The sequence below is a fragment of the Notechis scutatus genome, chromosome 2 (assembly GCF_049901735.1).
Source record: "Notechis scutatus isolate UNSWTSFEM ecotype Mainland chromosome 2, rNotScu1.2, whole genome shotgun sequence".
Lineage (NCBI taxonomy): Eukaryota > Metazoa > Chordata > Lepidosauria > Squamata > Elapidae > Notechis > Notechis scutatus.
Genome location: NC_142010.1, coordinates 67442795 through 67462341, shown reverse-complemented (window position 1 = coordinate 67462341; position 19547 = coordinate 67442795). Strand labels below are relative to the sequence as shown.

The 19547-nt window shown below is 35.9% G+C and overlaps 1 protein-coding gene across 1 annotated transcript in view; it reads right to left on the bottom strand.

Moving 5' to 3' along the window:
• GNAI2 (G protein subunit alpha i2) overlaps nt 1–19547 on the bottom strand; it is a 103332-nt gene that overhangs the window by 5271 nt on the left and 78514 nt on the right. Inside the window, exons 5-7 of the mRNA XM_026673298.2 lie at nt 14946–15074; nt 3977–4106; nt 2169–2322 (exon numbers count right to left, since the gene is read on the bottom strand). Coding sequence (XP_026529083.1) covers nt 2169–2322; nt 3977–4106; nt 14946–15074 — 413 coding nt within the window. The remainder of the gene's footprint in view (nt 1–2168; nt 2323–3976; nt 4107–14945; nt 15075–19547) is intronic.

Sequence of the window (19547 nt, the reverse complement as noted above, 5' to 3'; positions counted from 1 at the left end):
AATTTGGCATTTGGGGTTTACTTCTGTAAAACACTCGGTCAACATGGGTTAATTTTGGCTGGCCAAACAATTTTTTTAAATAAATGAACAAAAATAAATATACAATATTCTTCCCCTCTCCAGGCATTCAAATCAAAATTTACAGGTAAACAGTGCAATAACTTGCTAACACCATATTTCCCACATTTATATATACCTATTATAAATGTGCAGATGGCCAATGATTATTCTGCTTTCATTTGATGTCAATTTATTCATGTTTAGACTGATAACATTCCTTCCATGGGTTATTGCGCTTTAGCAACATGCCATGCCCCACTGCATTTCAGTTGAATGATTTTTCACCAAATACCATCTTGAAGGCAATTCAGAATTTTGCTGGGTTAGTGTTCACTTAAATTGTGGAACATATAATCGTCTATACATATGCAAAGTCTGTACATACTTGAAGTTCCCACACCATTGCAAAATAATTGGCTCCCTTCTGCAAAAATTCTTTTTAGAGTAACAGTTGCTGTTTTCTTTTGCACTTGGAAATTTTGGAGGAAGTTTCACAATTATAATACCTCATGAATTGAGAGTAGATTCCACAGATAGTCTCCATACCTACCCTTTCAAGTAATGTTTTTTTAACTACATGCTCAGAATGAATTCATTAGTGTGGATAACAAATTCCTTATATTTCTCACTATCAGAATAAATCAAAGATTATTTGCAATTAAAAGTATGTATTTGCAAGCATAATTAACAACTTCTTGACTACTATTGATGAACAGTGTTGTTACTTGGCTTCGTTTGGCTTGGTTGAAGTCAATGCACTGTCATTCTGAACTGGTTTCTGGAAACATGTTTGCTCACTGTCTTCTCTCTATCAACTCCCTTCTCCCATTCCATCTTCCATCTCTGACACAATTTGCAGGAGAAGATCTAGAGGAATTATCCCATGAAATTCTTCTTTAGCTGCATGTAGCATCTTGGCTATTGGACCATATGGCAAAGTATTGATGAATCGTCCCTTAATAGTTTTCCTTTTTCTCAATATTATTGGACGCAAACCCTATATCTGGATTAGAGTTTTTAGCAATATGTAAACTTTGATACTGTTATGGTGGTGGCACAGTGGTTAGAATGCAGTACTGCAGGCTACTTCTGCTGGCTGCCTGCAATTTGGCAGATCGAATCTCACCAGGCTAAAGGCTGACTCAGTCTTCCATCCTTCCGAGGTCAGTAAAATGAGCACCCAGATTGTTGGGGACAGTATACTGACTCTGTAAACCTTTTAGAGAGGGCTGTAAAAGCACTGTGAAGCGGTATATAAGTCTAAGTGCTACTGCTACCCCCATTATCATTAATTGCATGAGGCTCTGGGGATTTCAGATTTGTCTGTAAACACCTCTCTAGCCAAGAATTTTTTCCGTTTTATTCTCAAAGATTATAGATATAAAGGAGAATGAAAGGAACAGCAAGGAGAGGTTCCTGGGTTATTTTTCCCTGCTTAAATGGTTTGCTTACAAATTGGTATTGTGGATGGTTGGTGAATGCAGGTAGTTTTTGTTTAACAACCATTCATTCAGCAATTATTCAAAGTCATGATAGTCCTGAACCAGTGATATTTATGACCAGTCTTTGAAGTTCTGGCCATGCCAATTTCCCACAAGCAAAGTCAATAAGGAATCTGACAGGGAAGGTTACAATTTGCTCTGTGAATTGCTTTTCCCACCTCCTCCACATGGTAGCAACTGCTCCCAGCCCCACTACATTCACTCCATGCCTTACCTGTCTGTCAGCAGCACTGGGACTTGCTTAAGGACCCATAATCCTTAATGATGACAAAGGAAAATGCCAGGATTGCCATCGCTAAACAATGTGGTCACATGACATTACACTTTATGACTGCATTGCTTAGTGCTGGAAAATCCAGTTCCCATTATCATTGGTAACTGAGGACTATCTGTATAGAGAACATGCTAGGTTTTCTTTTTAACACAGAACTTCAGTGAATCCAAGCACAATGATAGGGTGTAGGAGTTGACCTAAGGAGGCATTGATTGTAATGCAGCTGAAGGATAGAATCAGCTTTATTCTTAAGCTAAATTAAGCCTATTAATTCCATATAGGATATAGAGATAATATAGCAAATTTGAAAGGGGAAAAAATGAAATGTTTACCTGCATACTCTGGGAAGCAGATAGTCAAAGGACTATGGATGATCTTCTCTTCAAAAAGATCCTTCTTGTTGAGGAAAAGAATGATGGAAGTATCTGTGAACCACTTATTGTTACAGATACTATCAAACAGCTTCATACTTTCGTGCATCCGATTCTGCCAAGATAGAGAACAGTCTCAGCCCAAAAGTGAACAAAGAGCGAGAATATTGTTTTTATAATGTTTAACTTAAATTAACAAAAAATCTTTTCCTTATATTTATTGAACACCTCAGAAAATGTTTCAGAGTGACTGATGTCAACTTCATTATGCTGAAAGCATACTTTGGCATATGGTAGAGGCTTCATCCACTATTATTTCATTTTGGTTTTAGATTGATGTTGACGATTTGGGGGAAGATGAATATGGTTTTAAAATTATTATGTCAAGAAGTATGGCTTTAGGAAGGACAGAGCAGAGTAAATAATATTACTTTTTACATGGACCTACAATGCCACCCTGGATTTATAAGCATGGACTGGTACAGGCATTTGCTCTTCACTTATATACTGGTTTTCTCTATTGGTGAAATGGAAAGGCTGAGCAATCTTACCATGCATGTTCAAGGTACAATATAATGCTTGCATTAAAACCTAACTTGTTTTCTATATGTTCCAGATGTTTTTTGTCCTTTTACTTTTTATCCTTCTATTTGTTTTATCTTTTTTGCAATCTTTTTGTTAGTTTTATATATTAACAAAATGTGAAAAGTATTATTTTACTTATTTTTTGAAAAAATATTTACTTTATGTTAATTCATGTTAGTTGCCTTGAATATTCATGTAAGTAGAAAGCATATAAACTGGACAAATCAGTAAATACTCAAGAGAAAGTTAATAGGTTTCCTATATTTCATGTGCAGTAAGTACCTGGAGGTTTAAATCCCCATGCACTCTTCAACCAGCATCATAAAGAAATATTACACATTGCTATTTTATGATGTTATAGTCCACAAAATGAAGTGTAAATACTGTGAATAACACTGAGTAATTGCTCTACGTGGTGCAGCCCTTGAAGACACATGGATATTACAGTGGGAACAGAATGAAGCAAGCAATGATAAGTAACATCAAAATATCCATATTGCAGTCCTGCTACATGAGCTGCCCCAGTTGCCAGTTAGCTTCTGGGTGCAATTCAAGTGACGCTTGACCCCTATATACATTACGTGGCACTAGGCCTAGCACCTAAAGACAACTATAATGTCTCTGATTGTGTCTAGCCATCTTATTCATTTCAACAGCTTGCTTTGTGTCTCAATTAAACAAACTCATCTAGCACTACACAGGAAATTGTCCTTCTGTCATCACACCTGCCTTTTGAAACAACACCCTTCTGGAGATCCAAGTGATCCTACCTTACACACTTCTATACTGCCTCTAAATGCTTGTTTTCCTGAGGCCTTGCATTAAAATGTTTCACGATTGCGCGTTTTAATTGTGGGGTGGGGTGGGAGGAGATGATGTTGCAATATGTTATATAAAGTATCTTTGTTTTATATATAATGTGGTTGACTTTTTAAAGTTGTGAAGCCACTTGTAAGTTTAGAGTTGGGCAGACTAGACATTTGACAAATGAATAGGTCAGATACAGTACCACCCTTGCGCACAGACAATTGAATCTCCAGGTGACACAGGAAGAGCTAGTAAAAAAAATTCTGCACAATAGACTAATGAGTAACTGCCAAATCAATGTGGAAAATACTAAGCTTGAGGGATTAGTGGTTTGGCTTATTGTATGACAGCTTCATTTATTATGATTGTATCCTTACCATTTCTTCATCTTCTGCCAGAACTAAGTCATAGGCACTAAGAGCAACACAGAAGATGATGGCTGTAACTCCTTCAAAGCAATGGATCCACTTTTTTCTCTCAGACCTCTGGCCCCCCACATCAAACATCCTGCAAGCAAAATTAGAGTTACTGATGTCAAATCCTGCAGTAACTGCAGAAGCACCACAATCACTGAAAATAAAAAAGGCCATTTATAAACATGGAAACAAAATGTAACTTTGAAGAAATCAATGAATTTTCATTTACTAATGATACAACACAAAAACCTGAAAGATAAATCTATAGCTGGTACTGTTTTCATATCTAACCCCACAAATATTTTAATAAAGACAAAGTTCTCATTGAGTCAAGCTTGTCTCCTACTGACTTTGTGGACTTGTCTATGGCTTTTCCATGGAAACCGTATAGCATACAGAATTTTCTTTTTCTGCTTGCATAACTTTTCAGTTGAAAAATTTGGAAGTCACCCCTCCAGTTTTCAGCCCAGGTATTCTCAAGTAATTTCCCATCTGATTTACTAATTAGGCTTCAACTAGGTTAGATTTGAGTCAAAAAAATTATAAATCAGGGGTTATTATCAGTAAGAGAGTCTAAAATTCTTGCAGAAGGTCCACTATGCAGACTAGTTGTTTAAACTGGGATGAAATTCTAGGATTTTCTCTGTACTATGAAAGACATGAAAGAAAAAGAAATAACATTTAGGAGTATTTGTTGATTTATTTAAAAGTGGAATGTTTTCTTCAGTTATGAGGATAATAAAGAATTCATATTTGGAAACTACACTTTGGCTGTTCAGTATACTGTCGTTAAAGTCAACGAAGTCCTCTATTCAGCAAAACAGAATACTAGCTAATGAACTTCAAATATAATAATCTAATTGTTCCAACTCTATTTTGATGCCCTTTTAAATATCTTAAGGTGCATTGAAAAACTTATTTGGGGAGTAGGTGAGGGATGGGGGAAGAATACCCAAAAGGACAGATGCATGAAAATATGGATAAGCAACAAAGCTAAGCAGCAATTGAAGACTAATCTATCTAGAAGGCTATCAAACCAATTTTACACAAGGTAATATTTTTTCCAAGAAAGGGTGCACTTCGCCTGAAGCTGTTATGCTTGATGATATCATGCATTTTATGAAACATGAAACTCAGCCTTGAGGCATAGAAAGAAAAATAAATGACTGTTGCTTCTTGAATGTACATAATTCTAAGAATTTTCTTTTGAACGGCAACTGCACAAAATGGTCTTTTCTTAAGAGTTTTGTATCAAATCAAAGGGATTGTTTAGGTATTTCTTAATGCACACATTTAAAATTATATTTAAATGCCTGCCTTGTTTTATTTATCTTCGAAAACAGCCCAGACATCAACATAGAAAGCGTAACAAAAGATCAAAATATAAATAAATCTAAACCAAATGTACACAGTAATCAGTCAGAGAAGTACATATTAAATATACCCAGGTTCAGCAGAATTCTTAGAAGAAAAATAAATAATTTCTACAGAACATGAAAAACAACAAAAGCAACTAACTGAAACATCTGTTTAAGAGCCTGTCCTGGATCTGAAAGTCTCAAATATAGGGGGCTCGGCAGCTTCCCTTGAATGTAATTCCATTCATTCCTGGAAAGAATCTGCTTTAAAATGTCACCATCTGAAACTCGGTCATGACTGCCTATTAACACCTGCAGACATCTGTAATTAGTTGATGTTTTTATTTTAATATCAACAGTATCAATTGAGAATCTAGGCTGCTCCTCTCAAATTTCATATGCATATTTATAGAAGCTAATTTGAACACAATATTTACTCAGTTATGGCAGTAGACTATTTGCCAAAGCATTTCTGAATTTATGTTGCATCTTCCAACCTTGGTTTGTGGAAAAGAGGAAATTGTTTTGTGCTAAAACTGCAAAAAAGTGTGTGGGCTGCAACACAGTAGATATGACTATAAATCAAGGAATTATTTTCAACGGTTGTGTGGAGGGGAATCTTTAATCTCCCTAATGGATCAAGAAATCATATGATATTCCACGTTGCTTAATGAACAGTTAAATTGTCTAGTAAGAATTTAAAAGGGTCCCTAATGGATTAGAAATTACCCTTTATAATGCTAGATGACTTCCCAATTAAGCTTTGCATGATTATATATCTTATCATGTTCCAAAGCTTAAATGTTAGATCCAGAATTCCAATGACTGCAAGTAAAAAGCATGGCAAATTGCCCACTGATGTTACAAGAAAGCATATTCATGCTTTAAGATTCAAAAGAACAACAAGCTTTCAAAAATAACTCAAGTAAAATATTTAAACAATGAAAATTAGCAAGATAGTCAGATAGATTCCCCCCCCCACACCACACACAACCCTTTTCATTCATTGAACATAAAGATAAGCAGAGCAATGTTTTTATGTTAAGCTACTTAGTGGTACAGAGAGGAAGAAAAAGGAAAGTAGCCATATGCACCTAGGAAGTTATAACCAAAGAAAAGAAGGAAGGAAGGAGCCAGCTTAGCTACTATTGAATAAGAGTATTGACCCAGCTATACTTGGAATCTTGCACAACTGGATGAAATTCTGATTTACTTCCCCACACTTGCAATTGCTCAAAGGTCTGTAGCTGAAGGGAGTGGAACTGATTAGAACATTTTCTTTAAGTGCAGTAGCGTTTGTTGAAAATGGAGAGGAAAGATGGAAGAAACAGTTCGTGTATGCATACTTATGCAATATTTACTTGAGGGTTAAAAAAGCAATGGCTGTCTCAAATGTCCTTAACTCCAGTAGATATTAATTTGACATAGTTAAGCAGAATACTAATCCAACTATATCTGAAGTGCCATAGGAGATTTTATTCTGACATATGAAAATGGACTACAAACTGTGAAAAGCAATTTATTTATGAAAGTATCTTCAGTTTTTGCAGAAGTTAATAGTAACTATTTTCTCATCGTATTTAGTATGATTCGGTTTATATTACACTTCATGACACAAGAGTATTTCATTTTGCAAGGAACATCTAATACTAGAAAGCAGAGAGAAGGGAGAGGGAGAGAAGGGGGGGGAGAGAGAAAAATATATATGACTTGACTGATTATGTGCCATCAAATTGTTTTTTTTATCCCTAGCAACCACACTGATCTTCCCCATGATGAATACTATCCACAGAATTCTCACTATAATATTTTGTCTATCCCTGTGCAAAACCACATTCACCTGATAGCCCTAACGTCCTGGAGAAAGACTACGTCCTGGAGAAAGACTAAAGTTAAAAAAAATGCATAGCAAAATAACCCTGAAGCACTATTAAACACACTCTGCCTAGAAATTCTCAGTAATGGGGTGGGAATCAGAAAGGCCCTGAGAATTGGCAAGGAAACACTGCTGTGGGTGAGCTTCTTACCCTGCCAAAATTTTCTGTATGAATACTTGCCACTTGAAACAGTGTCTCAGAATAGTTTCCTGCCAGCCTTAACATGGCTGTTGAGACAGGCCACCGACACTAAGGAGCAAGCCAACCATTCAGTTGAACAATGAGAGGAAGCTGAGTGGGAATTCCATTTTTAGGCAATCAACTGACACGTAAGCAAACACTACCTTCCTCCTGACAAAATGACACACAGCAGGATTTTAATAAAGCCATATCAGATTCCCTACAGTTAAGTTTTCAACAGCTTTTCCATATGTCAGGGAGACGGGGAAGCAGAAGAATCTCTTCCACAACACTCTCTTTCTTACCATTATTACCAAAAAGTTTCTTTTCCCCACAAATATTGTTCTGAATACTCTTCAATACTTCCTTGCCAGTGAAAAAAATATACTAAAGCAACTTAACCAATCTATAATTCTCAGAAAAAAAGTGTTTTCAGTATATATATATAAAAGTGAAAGACCACTCAAGCAGCATCAGAAATCTCCAGAACCATAAATCCTACAAACTTGAAATTTGGCATGTATGCTCCTCTTGGCTTCTAGGTGCTAGCTAAGAAAGGATTTTTCAGATCATTAGTATTTCTTAATACAATAATTAACATGCTCTGATGCTAAGGAGTTCTACTCCCCCTTCCCACCTGAAAAGAACTTTGTTCCAATTGCCAGTTACCTCACATTCCGTTACCTTAGTAACTCCACAGCCATTTAGGTGACTCAAGGACACAAACCTCCATGTTGCCTCAATGACTCTCTAAAAGGATGCAAACTACACTTCCAAACAGAAAGCTACTTTGGCATCAAAGGTTGTAGTATTTTTATTACCCACCATCCAATCAGAGCTGAAGAAGCTCCTTGGATGAGAAGCAAAACATCTTCAACAAAAAACCAGAAAGTCCAGTTGCCTCCTGAAAAAAAACCCACATTTGGGACAACAGTTGGAAGATTTTACAACACTTTTGATAGATAGATAGATAGATAGATAGATAGATAGATAGATAGATAGATAGATAGATAGATAGATAGATAGATAGATAGATAGATAGATAGATAGATAGATAGATAGATAGATAGATAGATAGATGATGGATAGCTAGAAAGGGGAGGAAAGGAGAAAGGAAAGGAGAAAGGGAAGGAAGGGAAGGGAAGGGGAAGGGAAGGGGGAAGGGGAGGGAAGGAAAGGAAAGGAAAGGAAAGGAAAGGAAAGGAAAGGAAAGGAAAGGAAAGGAAAGGAAAGGAAAGGAAAGGAAAGGAGGAAGGGAAGGGAAGGAAAAGGAAAAGGAAAAGAGGAAGGGAAGAAGGGAAGCCTGGACAGTATTCATCCAGTTCATTATACATATGTCAACTGATTACTGTTGGTTTTTGGATGGATAACCTTAAACTGACTCCCCTGAGAAGCATGATGTTTAAGAGTCTCCTAATAGCATCCTAGTAACCACACCTAATCATAATTTAAGTATATTATTTGGCAGTACTTCATACCCCCGATTCTTGTGGGGAACAACTCTTCTGTTTCCTGACCTGTATTCCCATGATGTCCTGTTTTATTTCTGTCTACAAACTGTCCTGAATTTCTCTTGGCGTTTCTGAATTCAAAATCTTCAAGCTAGCAGCCTGAGACATTAGCATAATTTATGAAGCACGCAACCTTTCTTTGAACTCAAGTCTTTGTTACTCTCTCTTTAAATTACCAGCCCTTAGCTCTGCCTCAGCTACTGGGGAAAGATTTACAACATGCTAATCAAAGCTCTCAGACTTGTAAATTGCTTTACTTTCTCTTTGCACCAATCTGGGATACAACTTGGGGAAAAAACTATTCTGCTGGGGGACATGAATAGATATACTGGAACAAGTTTACAAGAGTACAAAAAAAAGAAACTGGGCCACTTAGAGACTCAAGAATGAATAATGAACATCTGCTTAGGAAAAAAAAAGGTGTGTATTTCAAAAATGCCTGAAGCGGAATTTTTTTTCATACATACCCACAGGAAAGAAATGAATACACATCTAAAGGCATTATTGATTTTAACTATAACATTTTAAACATTAATGGATATAAGGATAAAAGAGGTTCTGAATATGAATATAACCTACTTTTTAAAAATTGGATCCAGAGTACGATCTGGGAAAAAGAAATGGGCATGAAAGAAAAGGAAAGAAATTACTGTGAAAATGCAGTGACTGCAACAATAGAAAGTATGAATCCTGTATGAGAAAGTTTTAAAAGACCCAATGAAAATAATAAAAACTAAACGGAAAGAAAAAGGGTATTGGAACAGAATGTAAGGAAAATAGCACTGCAGAGTGACACTAAAATCTTGTAGTTATGGAAGCATACTAAATGGGGTTGAGTGGAATAATGAAAGGAAAGAGGCCATGAATGAAAGGAGAAAATGTAACTCAGAATCCTGCAAAAAAAGAAGAGATATTTTGATAATATATATAGCAATAAAAAAAAAGATAATTACGAAGAATTTTGTCAAAGAAAGTAGGTAACCATTAAGATAAAAAGAAATGCAGAATGATTCTGATAAGGAAGAAAAATGGCTTTAGAAATGGGTGAAGAGAATTAAACGACGACTCTCCAGCAAATTCACAGAATTAAAAATAATAATTAGGAATGAAGCTAAGGTAAGGAAACATTGGAGACCTGCAGGGGAATTACAATGTCAGAAAAATGGAATTAAAACAAATGTTATAAGTACTAATGTCCAAGAAGAAAAAAATGATGAAAGGAAATCATAGATGTTGTAAAGTATTTAAAAATGATAAAGCTGCTGTTACAGATGACGTAGTTCAAGAACTCTTCAAATATAAATGAAGTTTGCTGATGGAATGGCTGCATAACTCATTTACATGTGTGTGAAAACTGAATCTATGAATGGTGAGTAAGTGTAATATTATGTGGGGAGGGGGAAGAATCATAAACTAGGCAACAATCAGGTAAGAGGCATAGTAAACATCTCAGAAGGAATCCTTCCTAGTTTCTTGTATTGTAAAGGTAAGTGAGGAAGAGATGTAAATTCAAAATTGCAAGATTCTGTTAATGTATTAATGTAATGTACTAACTTTACAATAAAAATTCTGGGTGTGCTTCTTGTCTCGACTACTTGCAAAGCTAATAGTAAGGCTAGTAGTCTTCTCCTAATGCAAACAGAAATACGCACAAGTGATTTCAAAACCTAAAGAGGCATTAGCTCATTAAGTATAGTTGAAAAGATGGCAGAAATCTAACTTATAAGATTATTATAAGCAAATTTTCTGAAGAAATTTTCCTTATTTCAGAGGAAGGATTTGCAGGCCACATTTTTGCTCTTCAGCAATTTTAAATGACATTTAAATCTAATATCATAGATTAGTTGCAGCACAATTTTAAATTGTATCATTTTGCACTTCATCATAGATTGAAACCCTTAATATTTTCCATCTATGACAAATTTAAATCCACCTGCAAAGAACTGTATCTGTTCCCAAGTCCAGATAAAGGAAGAGGCTTAGTTTCCTGTTTAGGAACCTTAAAAACAGGCATGAAACTGGGAATGGGGGGGAAAATGCCAGACTGAAAATAATGTTAACACATTCAGACCTGTATCAGCAGAGTCAGATCACTGAGGTCAGGATGGTGATGAAATACATCCAACTGGCCAGACAAAATGCAAAATTATGAAATATTTTAAATTGGCTGAACTTGCCTCCAAATAATAACAGTTTGTGTTTGGTATAAAATTTAAATTGTGGCATTATCAGAATTGTGACTTCCTGGATCCCAAATTTCCACATGAAATGTGCTACTCTGCAGGCTAGGATCCTGCAGAGTTGTTGGCTTTGTTTGTAGACTGCGTTGTTTCCAAAAATACTGTGAGCTTTTAAACAGTCTCGAGTTGACCAGCAGTTTTGTCCCTTTCAGTAACAATAAAATCATATATAATTACAACTTAGGCTTCCGCAGGAATATGCAAAGATAAGGCAAAAGAACAATTCTGTGCATAGTTACAAATTATCCCGAATTCATTACTTAAAATATTTTAATCTTATTACTGGTGACTGGAATGCTCACGCTGGCAGCAATAGAAAAAGGCTGGGAATTACTGAGCAAATGAAAATGGCCTATGCTGCTTATCATTTGCTGTGCTAATAACTGGAAACAGCTTATTTCAGCACCCACTAAAATATCAATTAAGATAAAGGTCACTCAGTGGAAAAGATACATCAGACCTTGACTATTTTCTTAGCAACTGCTGGTTCTGAACATCATTCATGGAAGTCTGATCAATGAGAGACATTGATTATGATTCTAACTGTAATCTTTTATGTACCGTCCTACAACTGAAATGAACTGCTCCTAATACAGCCACTCCCAAACACTATGAGTGAGTGAAACTACAAGATCCTACTTCCAAACAATTGATCCAAATAATGCTCACCAACCAATCTGCATCCCTGAATATCCCGAAGATGTAAGCAACTAAATGCTACAGTTCTCAGAAATAATTAACAAAAGCACCAAATAAATGTTTCTATATCATAACAGTAAATGTGAACATTGATTTCAGTTGAATGCCTAACATGGTAGACAAATAAAATAATGTATTGTAAATCCAATGATACAATACTGACAGCTTAATAAGGAACTCTACCCCTGCCTGAAAGCAGTATGGTCTACCTAGCATTGCAAAAGAATTTCAAGAAACTACATGTTTCCATAAATATTGCACTTTTTAGACTATAGTAACCCAGCACAGATACATTTCAAAGCTTTCATGACAACATCCAAAACACAAATGACACTTTTACTGTATATGGATAGAATTGAATTGATTGAGTCACTGGCATGAATACTCCCTGTTCTGGAAGAAACCACCACCACTTCTTAACCGTCCAGATGGAACCACTTAAGAACATGAGCTCAGGATCTGTGAAATAAAAGCTGTCACCTATCAATTTAAAAAGTTGGAAAACAACTGATGCAGATGAAATCACTATAGAATCACTAAAGATGGGTGGTGATACACTAAATAGTCAACATTCCTCCAAATGAACTAACATACTGAGAAAATAAAGGCAATTTTAAAAAAATCACATTTTCAACAAAGAAGTCAATCAGATGTGCAAGAATTACCATGGGGTACCCTGGTATTAATTACAAACAAGATATTTAAGAAAGCAATACAAAAAGTTTTCAGAAATTGCCTCAGAAAAATAGGCTGGCTTCCAGTGGGAAGAGGATGCTGTGAACCAAATATTTGTATGTATCAGCAAATACTTGAGGAATACATTAAGTGTGGAAAGAAATCATCCTGAGTTCATTGACTTTGCAGCAGCTGACAGCATGCATCAGCCAGTGCTATGAAAAGTACTCATAACACAAATTATACTGGCTAAAATAGTACATCTCCTGCAGCAGGTATAGGTAATCCTCAGTTAACAATGGTAATTTGGACCAAAATTTCAGTTCGACGAGTGATGTGGTCATAAACTGTGACATCATGTGACCGCATCACTTAAGTTATGGCAATCCCAGCATTCCTTGTTGCCATCATTATGCAAGGTTCATGGGTCATTAAACAAGTCCCAGACAGGTACCAGCAAACCAACAGCAAGTACATTGTGGGCAAGGTAAGGGTGGTGAGGCTGCTGAGTTGGGGAAGGTGTGTGAGTGCCCCACAAGGCACAGTAATGAACTCAAGGCTGAACAGGGAAGCTGCTTCCAGGTAGACAGGTATGAGTGACTTACTGGAGCAACTAGCAATCTTCCCTGCCAGCTTTTCTAATGACTTTGTGACTTTGCTTAGGTGAGATGTAATTCCAAGGTGTGAATGACTATGTGGGAGAATAAATTAAACTTAGACAAATGGATTTACTGATTTCAGCAGTTGGATTTCATGATTTGGGAGACAAATGTATTTTCTTCATGGTGAGATTTCTTTTAGGGAATCATGCCACTGATATAGAAAGAAATCTCCTGATTGCACAATTTAGAAAGTGCCTCAATAGTTATGTGGTTGGATTTTAAATACTAATTTGGTTTCATATTTTAATTTTGTTTTTACATATTTTATTGTATATTTGTAAGCCACCCAAAGCCATCAAGAAAATGAATGGCTCGTAGATCTTTTAAATAATTAATAACTGTAATATGATTTGTCACAGAGTTTCCATAAATGGGAATCTAATCTGAGTGTCACTATTTAATGGGTGGCTCACCTCAAATTTATAGTTTTTCAACTTCAAAAACTGTCATCCATCCATCTTGCTGTCAGCTGATAATAAAGTTAAGAACATGTATATATCTTTAGATAATATGAAAATATGTATGTGCAACTATAGTAAATGTGACTTTTAATAAGTGCTATAATGATATAAGTATCCTGCAAAGAAAGGAAAATACTATGACAAGCCTGTTTTCAATAGCCTGGTAATATCTATCAAAAACTCCATAAAAAAGGGATGTTACTGACAAGAGAAAGATAAAACACTCATCAGAAGTCGTTTTTGGAGTAATAAGGACCTATCCTTCTTGAGACAAGGAATATTAATGGAGAGAAACCAGCCAAATATTGGTGGAAAATATAAATGTTTCTTTTTTAATGAAAATATTTCATAATGCTCATTGTTTTTTATTGAAGGATTTCATTTCTATATTCCAGTGATTGCAAATTTAAATGTAGCTTAGCGTAAGGGCAAAAGACCAGAATAATTTCAAAATAATTTCCTTTCCTTGGCCCGTCTCACACAACGTACCAAGTCAAATGAAGATAAGAGCCATTTGCTTACATCAACTAATTTTCTTCACTAAAATTACCTATTTTATTTCCATTCTAGTGAGATATGGGAAATAAGTTTTTTTTAAATAACTTTTAAAATACTTCTTGTAATAATGATTTAATACATTCTCTAATGCAATTTTTACCTGTTTTTCCTTTAGCATACTCATTTAAAATGAGGCTGCAACACTTAACTCTTCTAAATTATTCGCACAGGTTTTGGGACGCATTTTGCCTTCATCTGCATATCAAACTGCGCCAACTGTTCAGTATGAAAAGAGCCTGAGTTCTGATCTTTTCATTACCAAGTATCATTCATAAAGGGTAAACAACAATCTTCATCCTTTCCAGAAATCTTCATCATTACTAAACAGCTAAGATTGTCAAGGATATCTCAATTCGTAGCAGCCCGTTTAAAGCTCGAAGCAGGTGAGGAATGACATTTCCATATACATCATTCATTCACATGCAAATATACCTAATGACTTCAGCATAATTGTTGGGACATAAAAGTTATCTTTCCTGCTTTTGCACTCACGCCCTCACAAGCCTGTCTCCTCCTAGTAGGTTTAAGTAACAATGTCCAGCAGTTTAAATATTATATAGGTCTCGTAAATTACAATATTCCCCGCAAGATGCATATAACACGGTACTTTTGCATTACATGCACAGTGAGCCAAAATCCAACTTTATCCTTTGGCTGTAATGAGTTCCTTTTGTCAAAGAAAATAAAAAGTACAATTTTATGAACTTACTTGAAATGCAAGTCCTTGAAGGTAAAGTGAGTCTCTACAATGCCTGTAGTCTTCACTCTGGTTCTCAGCACATCTTGCTGAGTTGGAATATAATCCATTTTGGCTATCCTCTCCAAATCATTCAGGTAGCTGCAGAAAAAAAAAAATTGGGGGGTTAACAAACTATGTTACCTGATGTCCTCAAGATGTACTAAACCTTATACCAGCAGTACGTGATATCATTCGTAGCTAGCATAGCTATTATCTCATACCCTGAGGAAGGCTGCTTTAGAAAAATGAAAACTCAGAAACTCGCAATGAACAGATAAGACATATCCATTGGGTGGGGTGGGGGGTGGGGGAGAAAGGAAGGCAACAGAATAATTATCCTTATTCCATGTGTCTTAATTCTCACAATCTCTTCCTAATCAGTTTTCCGAAAGGTGCTTTTTCCAAAAGGCAACTGGATTTTCTTGGTTTGTTGTTTTTTTTTAAAAAACATTTCACACCTCATCCAAGAAACTTCTTCAGTTCTAACCTAAGAAAATAACTTCATTTCTAACTCCCTAATCAGTTATTTCCATGTGAATGGGGACTAGCATGCTCACTGTGTATAAAAATCAAAGATGAAAAACACAAGGGGACATTTTACCATTATGCATGGTGAACTTGCGAAAAAGCCAAGAAATTCTGAATACAAATATATACACGTATAGGTATACGTATACATACACACACACATACATGGAATGTTAAAGCTTACCATTGCAAAGAAATTGGGACTAATGGATATTTAATTAGAAAATACTCATGGAAGATTAATTTTGTATATGGTAATGGCAGAAGATTATCACATGCACAAAGATGGAAGAGATTTACTTTGTCCCGTCCTAGTTTATGGAACTCTTCCCCTCCCCCACCCCCAAGGCCAGAGGTATGAATGATCCCAATTTTATTTGTTAATATTCTATAAGGCAGCTAAGGCAATTGAGAGACCCTCTGGCCCCTAATAGCTCTAAATCACAACAGTCATCTATATTTAATTTTGGGGTTTGCTGTAACTACCTAGATTCTTCCAGGATTGGACTGACTATCAGTATTGAAATAGGAGAGAGGAAAATAGAATCCTACATTACCACCTAAGATATATAACTCTCTCCAAAATCCTTCTAAAATGTTCCTACCTTAAACCTACACAAGAAATCAGTTCCCCGCCTCTCACTTGTAACCTCTGATAGTATTTTTAGAATGAGACAAAAGCAAGTACAAGAGATGCAATTACTTTAATACAAGAAAGCTATTACATGAAGTTTGACAAATGTCAACTGATGTTCGGGCCACCATTTTGATACAGGTTCCATGTTGATAAAAATCTTAAAAGTTGTTTCTGAATTGTAAAATGGCTAACATTGTATCATTGCACATGTTATAGTTCAGACTTTGTAATTTTATAAAAACAGTAGAGGAAGAAAAAGGCACTAAAGGGGAAGTTCAATTTTGGCAAAAATGAAGTAGTGTTATAATGAAAGAAGCTGTTTTGCACATTGTTGTATTTCATTATTCTGAACTGTGCAACACTTGGAACTAGCAGGTGCCTAACATTCTTGAGAAATATACCCAGGTCTGCAGTCCACTCACCCACCATCATTATTTTAAGTCAATTATGGCTGCATAATAACATACATTCGATAGAATTTTCTGGAAAGAGGAAAATATTCATCACTATGGCAACAAATCAGAGAAAATGTGCAAATGCAGAAAAAAATTACGGCTACGTGCCATTTAAAGGCAAAACACCACAGCCTTCCTTTCTAATAACAAAAGGGAAGTCTTTAGGGAAAAGTGAAGGGACAGTTAGTGGAGCGTTACAAACAGAAAACATCAGAATAAGGGAAAAAAGAAAACCTCTCTCGAAGGCCAGGGGGGGAAAATCCAATTTGCCAGTGTCGTTTTTTTCACTTGCAAAGCAGGAGGAAGAAAAACAAGGTAGTCACCCGATCAGAAACCCTTGAATATACTAGTTCTTTAAAGTTTTATTTTGCTGTTTCATTTTTATATTTCACAGAAACATTGATTGTAATCAATGCACCTATGAAATATGAAGTGCAGCATGAAAATAAGATCAGGGAGCCTTGTCAAACAGAAAAAAATTTAATTTCTTTAACCAGTGACTCAAATGGAAACAGGACCATTAAATCATACATGAGGACCTCTGTGGGCTGCACAATGACTTAGAAAACTACACTTGTTTATATATTTCATTTTTAATACATCAATACATTAAACCAGATAGTAACCAGGTAGAATACATTGTTTACAATATATGTGAAGGTGTATCTGTATTCTCTCTCTCTCTCTCTCTCTCTCTCTCTCACACACACACACACACACACACTCCTACTCTCTACAGCTTTGTTCCCTATGCCATCCCATCTGGTAAACTTGTAAGATTTGTTTCGCCATGTACATGTATACATCCGAACTAGACTGTTTGTTTCCCTGTGTCATATAATATATGCATAATTTTGTATTTATTTATTTAGTCATGTTTATATAGTGTATATTAGAGGTGGAGACCCTTTGAGAGCTGTAAGCAATTATTTCATTTTAATGTATGCCAATTAGTGTACATTCAAATAAAGTTACAGTCTATGTATAGCAGACCTTGACTTACAACTGTGATTGATCCCTGTGCTGTCCAGCCAGTTATAGTTAATGGGAATTGGATAGTTAGTTAGGAATTGGGAGCTGTCTCCTTAAGGGAACGCATCATGGTAAATGTAGTTAAGGTATCCTGGGAAATGTAGTTCATGTGATGTGGTCACATCTGTAATCCTGATTGGTTACTGAATTGACCCTTGGTGGGTTGGGGAAGGTTTCTTCACTCCTGCTCGGACCCTAGCTTCGTGCTAGCCTCTCTCCTTTGGCTCCACTACTATGGGATGAAATATGGGATGGAAAGATTACTATCATTTTACACTATGATTTCAACTATGCAAAGTATTGGACATTAGATGCATCTCGACATAACTGAGAGTTACCTTGAGGATACCTAATATAATCCAATAAAAGAAACTTTGTATGGAAGAATTTGTAGAGTTATCTATCTGTCTTTATATTTAGCAAGTGAATTAAAGGACAGGATAACCCCAGAATTAGAGTCATAAGTTGTGGCTGGGTGAAGTCGAGGCATCATGTGATTGACCATCTTTTCTCATGATTGTTAAGTGAACACCATGGTTAAATGATTCCATTTTCCCCAATTGGCATTTTTTTTACCAAAACCTGGAAGTAAATGCCATAAATTGGCAAAAAAACCTATGATGTGACTGCAGGATGTGACAAACAACCATAAAGATAATATAAACCAATTCATCACTAATAACTGCAATCAGTATTCTGTAAGAATTTAAATGCCTGTCCCTCCCTTCCCACCTTCTCTTATATTGTAGTGACAGAAAAAGAAAAGAAAAAAAGTATTATAAACAAAGGCATTTAGATCACCTCTCCTTCATTTTGCTCCCATGATTCTATTTTAATTTGTTGCATTTTGAACAAATTTAGCTTATTAATAGTTTATAATTGAAAGTTTTATAAAGTTAAAAAAGATGCAGACCTTGTGGAGCCTGAAACTCAGCCAATATTTTTAAAAAATGGGGGGGGGGGGGAGACTAATTCAATCTGCTTTGGAGGAAGGAGAGAAATTAAATCTTTTGGGGAGGGAGAAGAGAAATGAATGTTATGTTTGGAGGGAAGTGGGGATTCACCCTTTTTTTGAAATAAATAGAGAGATTAATTGAACCTGTTTTGGAGAAAGGGGCTCCCTCATGTGCTGAAGGGTCTGGAACCCAGACCAGGTTGGCTATCAGTGGAAGGCTGCCTTCCCAAGGATTTAGGATAGGCAGATGTTGCTTGATGGTGATTAAAAGTATCATCGCAGGATGTAAACTGTTCCATGTAAAGCTGTCTTTTGCAATTGATTGGTGGTGATTTTGTCAATCCAAAGGTGTTCAAGTGAGGCTCCAGATGTTTTGCGATTGGGATTGCACTGAAAATGCCTAATACTATTGATAATACCTTTGTTTTCTTTTGCTATAGTCATTCTATTTTTATTTGTAGGTCTTTCTATTTTGTGTTTTTCTCCAGTTCTGCAGTATCATTCCAGTACTGCAATGTCCACTATCAAGACTTTTTTGTCTTTCTAATCAACAACTGTTAAATCTGGGGTGTTGTGCTTGTCTGTTTGAATTCTGAAGTCATGGAGCATTTTATTTTCTTCATGTTTTATTACTTTGTCAGTTTTGTTCATCAGTTTTTGTTTGCAGGCATATACTATTTCTTGCAGATATTCCAATGCGCTATCATTACTGCTTTGCCACTAGTTAGCAAGTTGAAAATTGTTGGTAAGCAGGTAATTTATCTGTAGTTGCTCGTTTTCTTGGCTCTTTCCTTATCAGGTAGGTTTCACCATATGTTAATCCATCTTCATTTTCACCTCTTTGCAGCATGTGGCTGCAATTAATGCTTGGCAATGAATGGGTGTAGACTAGTTAGATGTTTCAACCAAAAGCCATGCAGTTCATCTTCTCCTGGTGCCGTCCAAGTTTTGGTTATCCTTGCTCT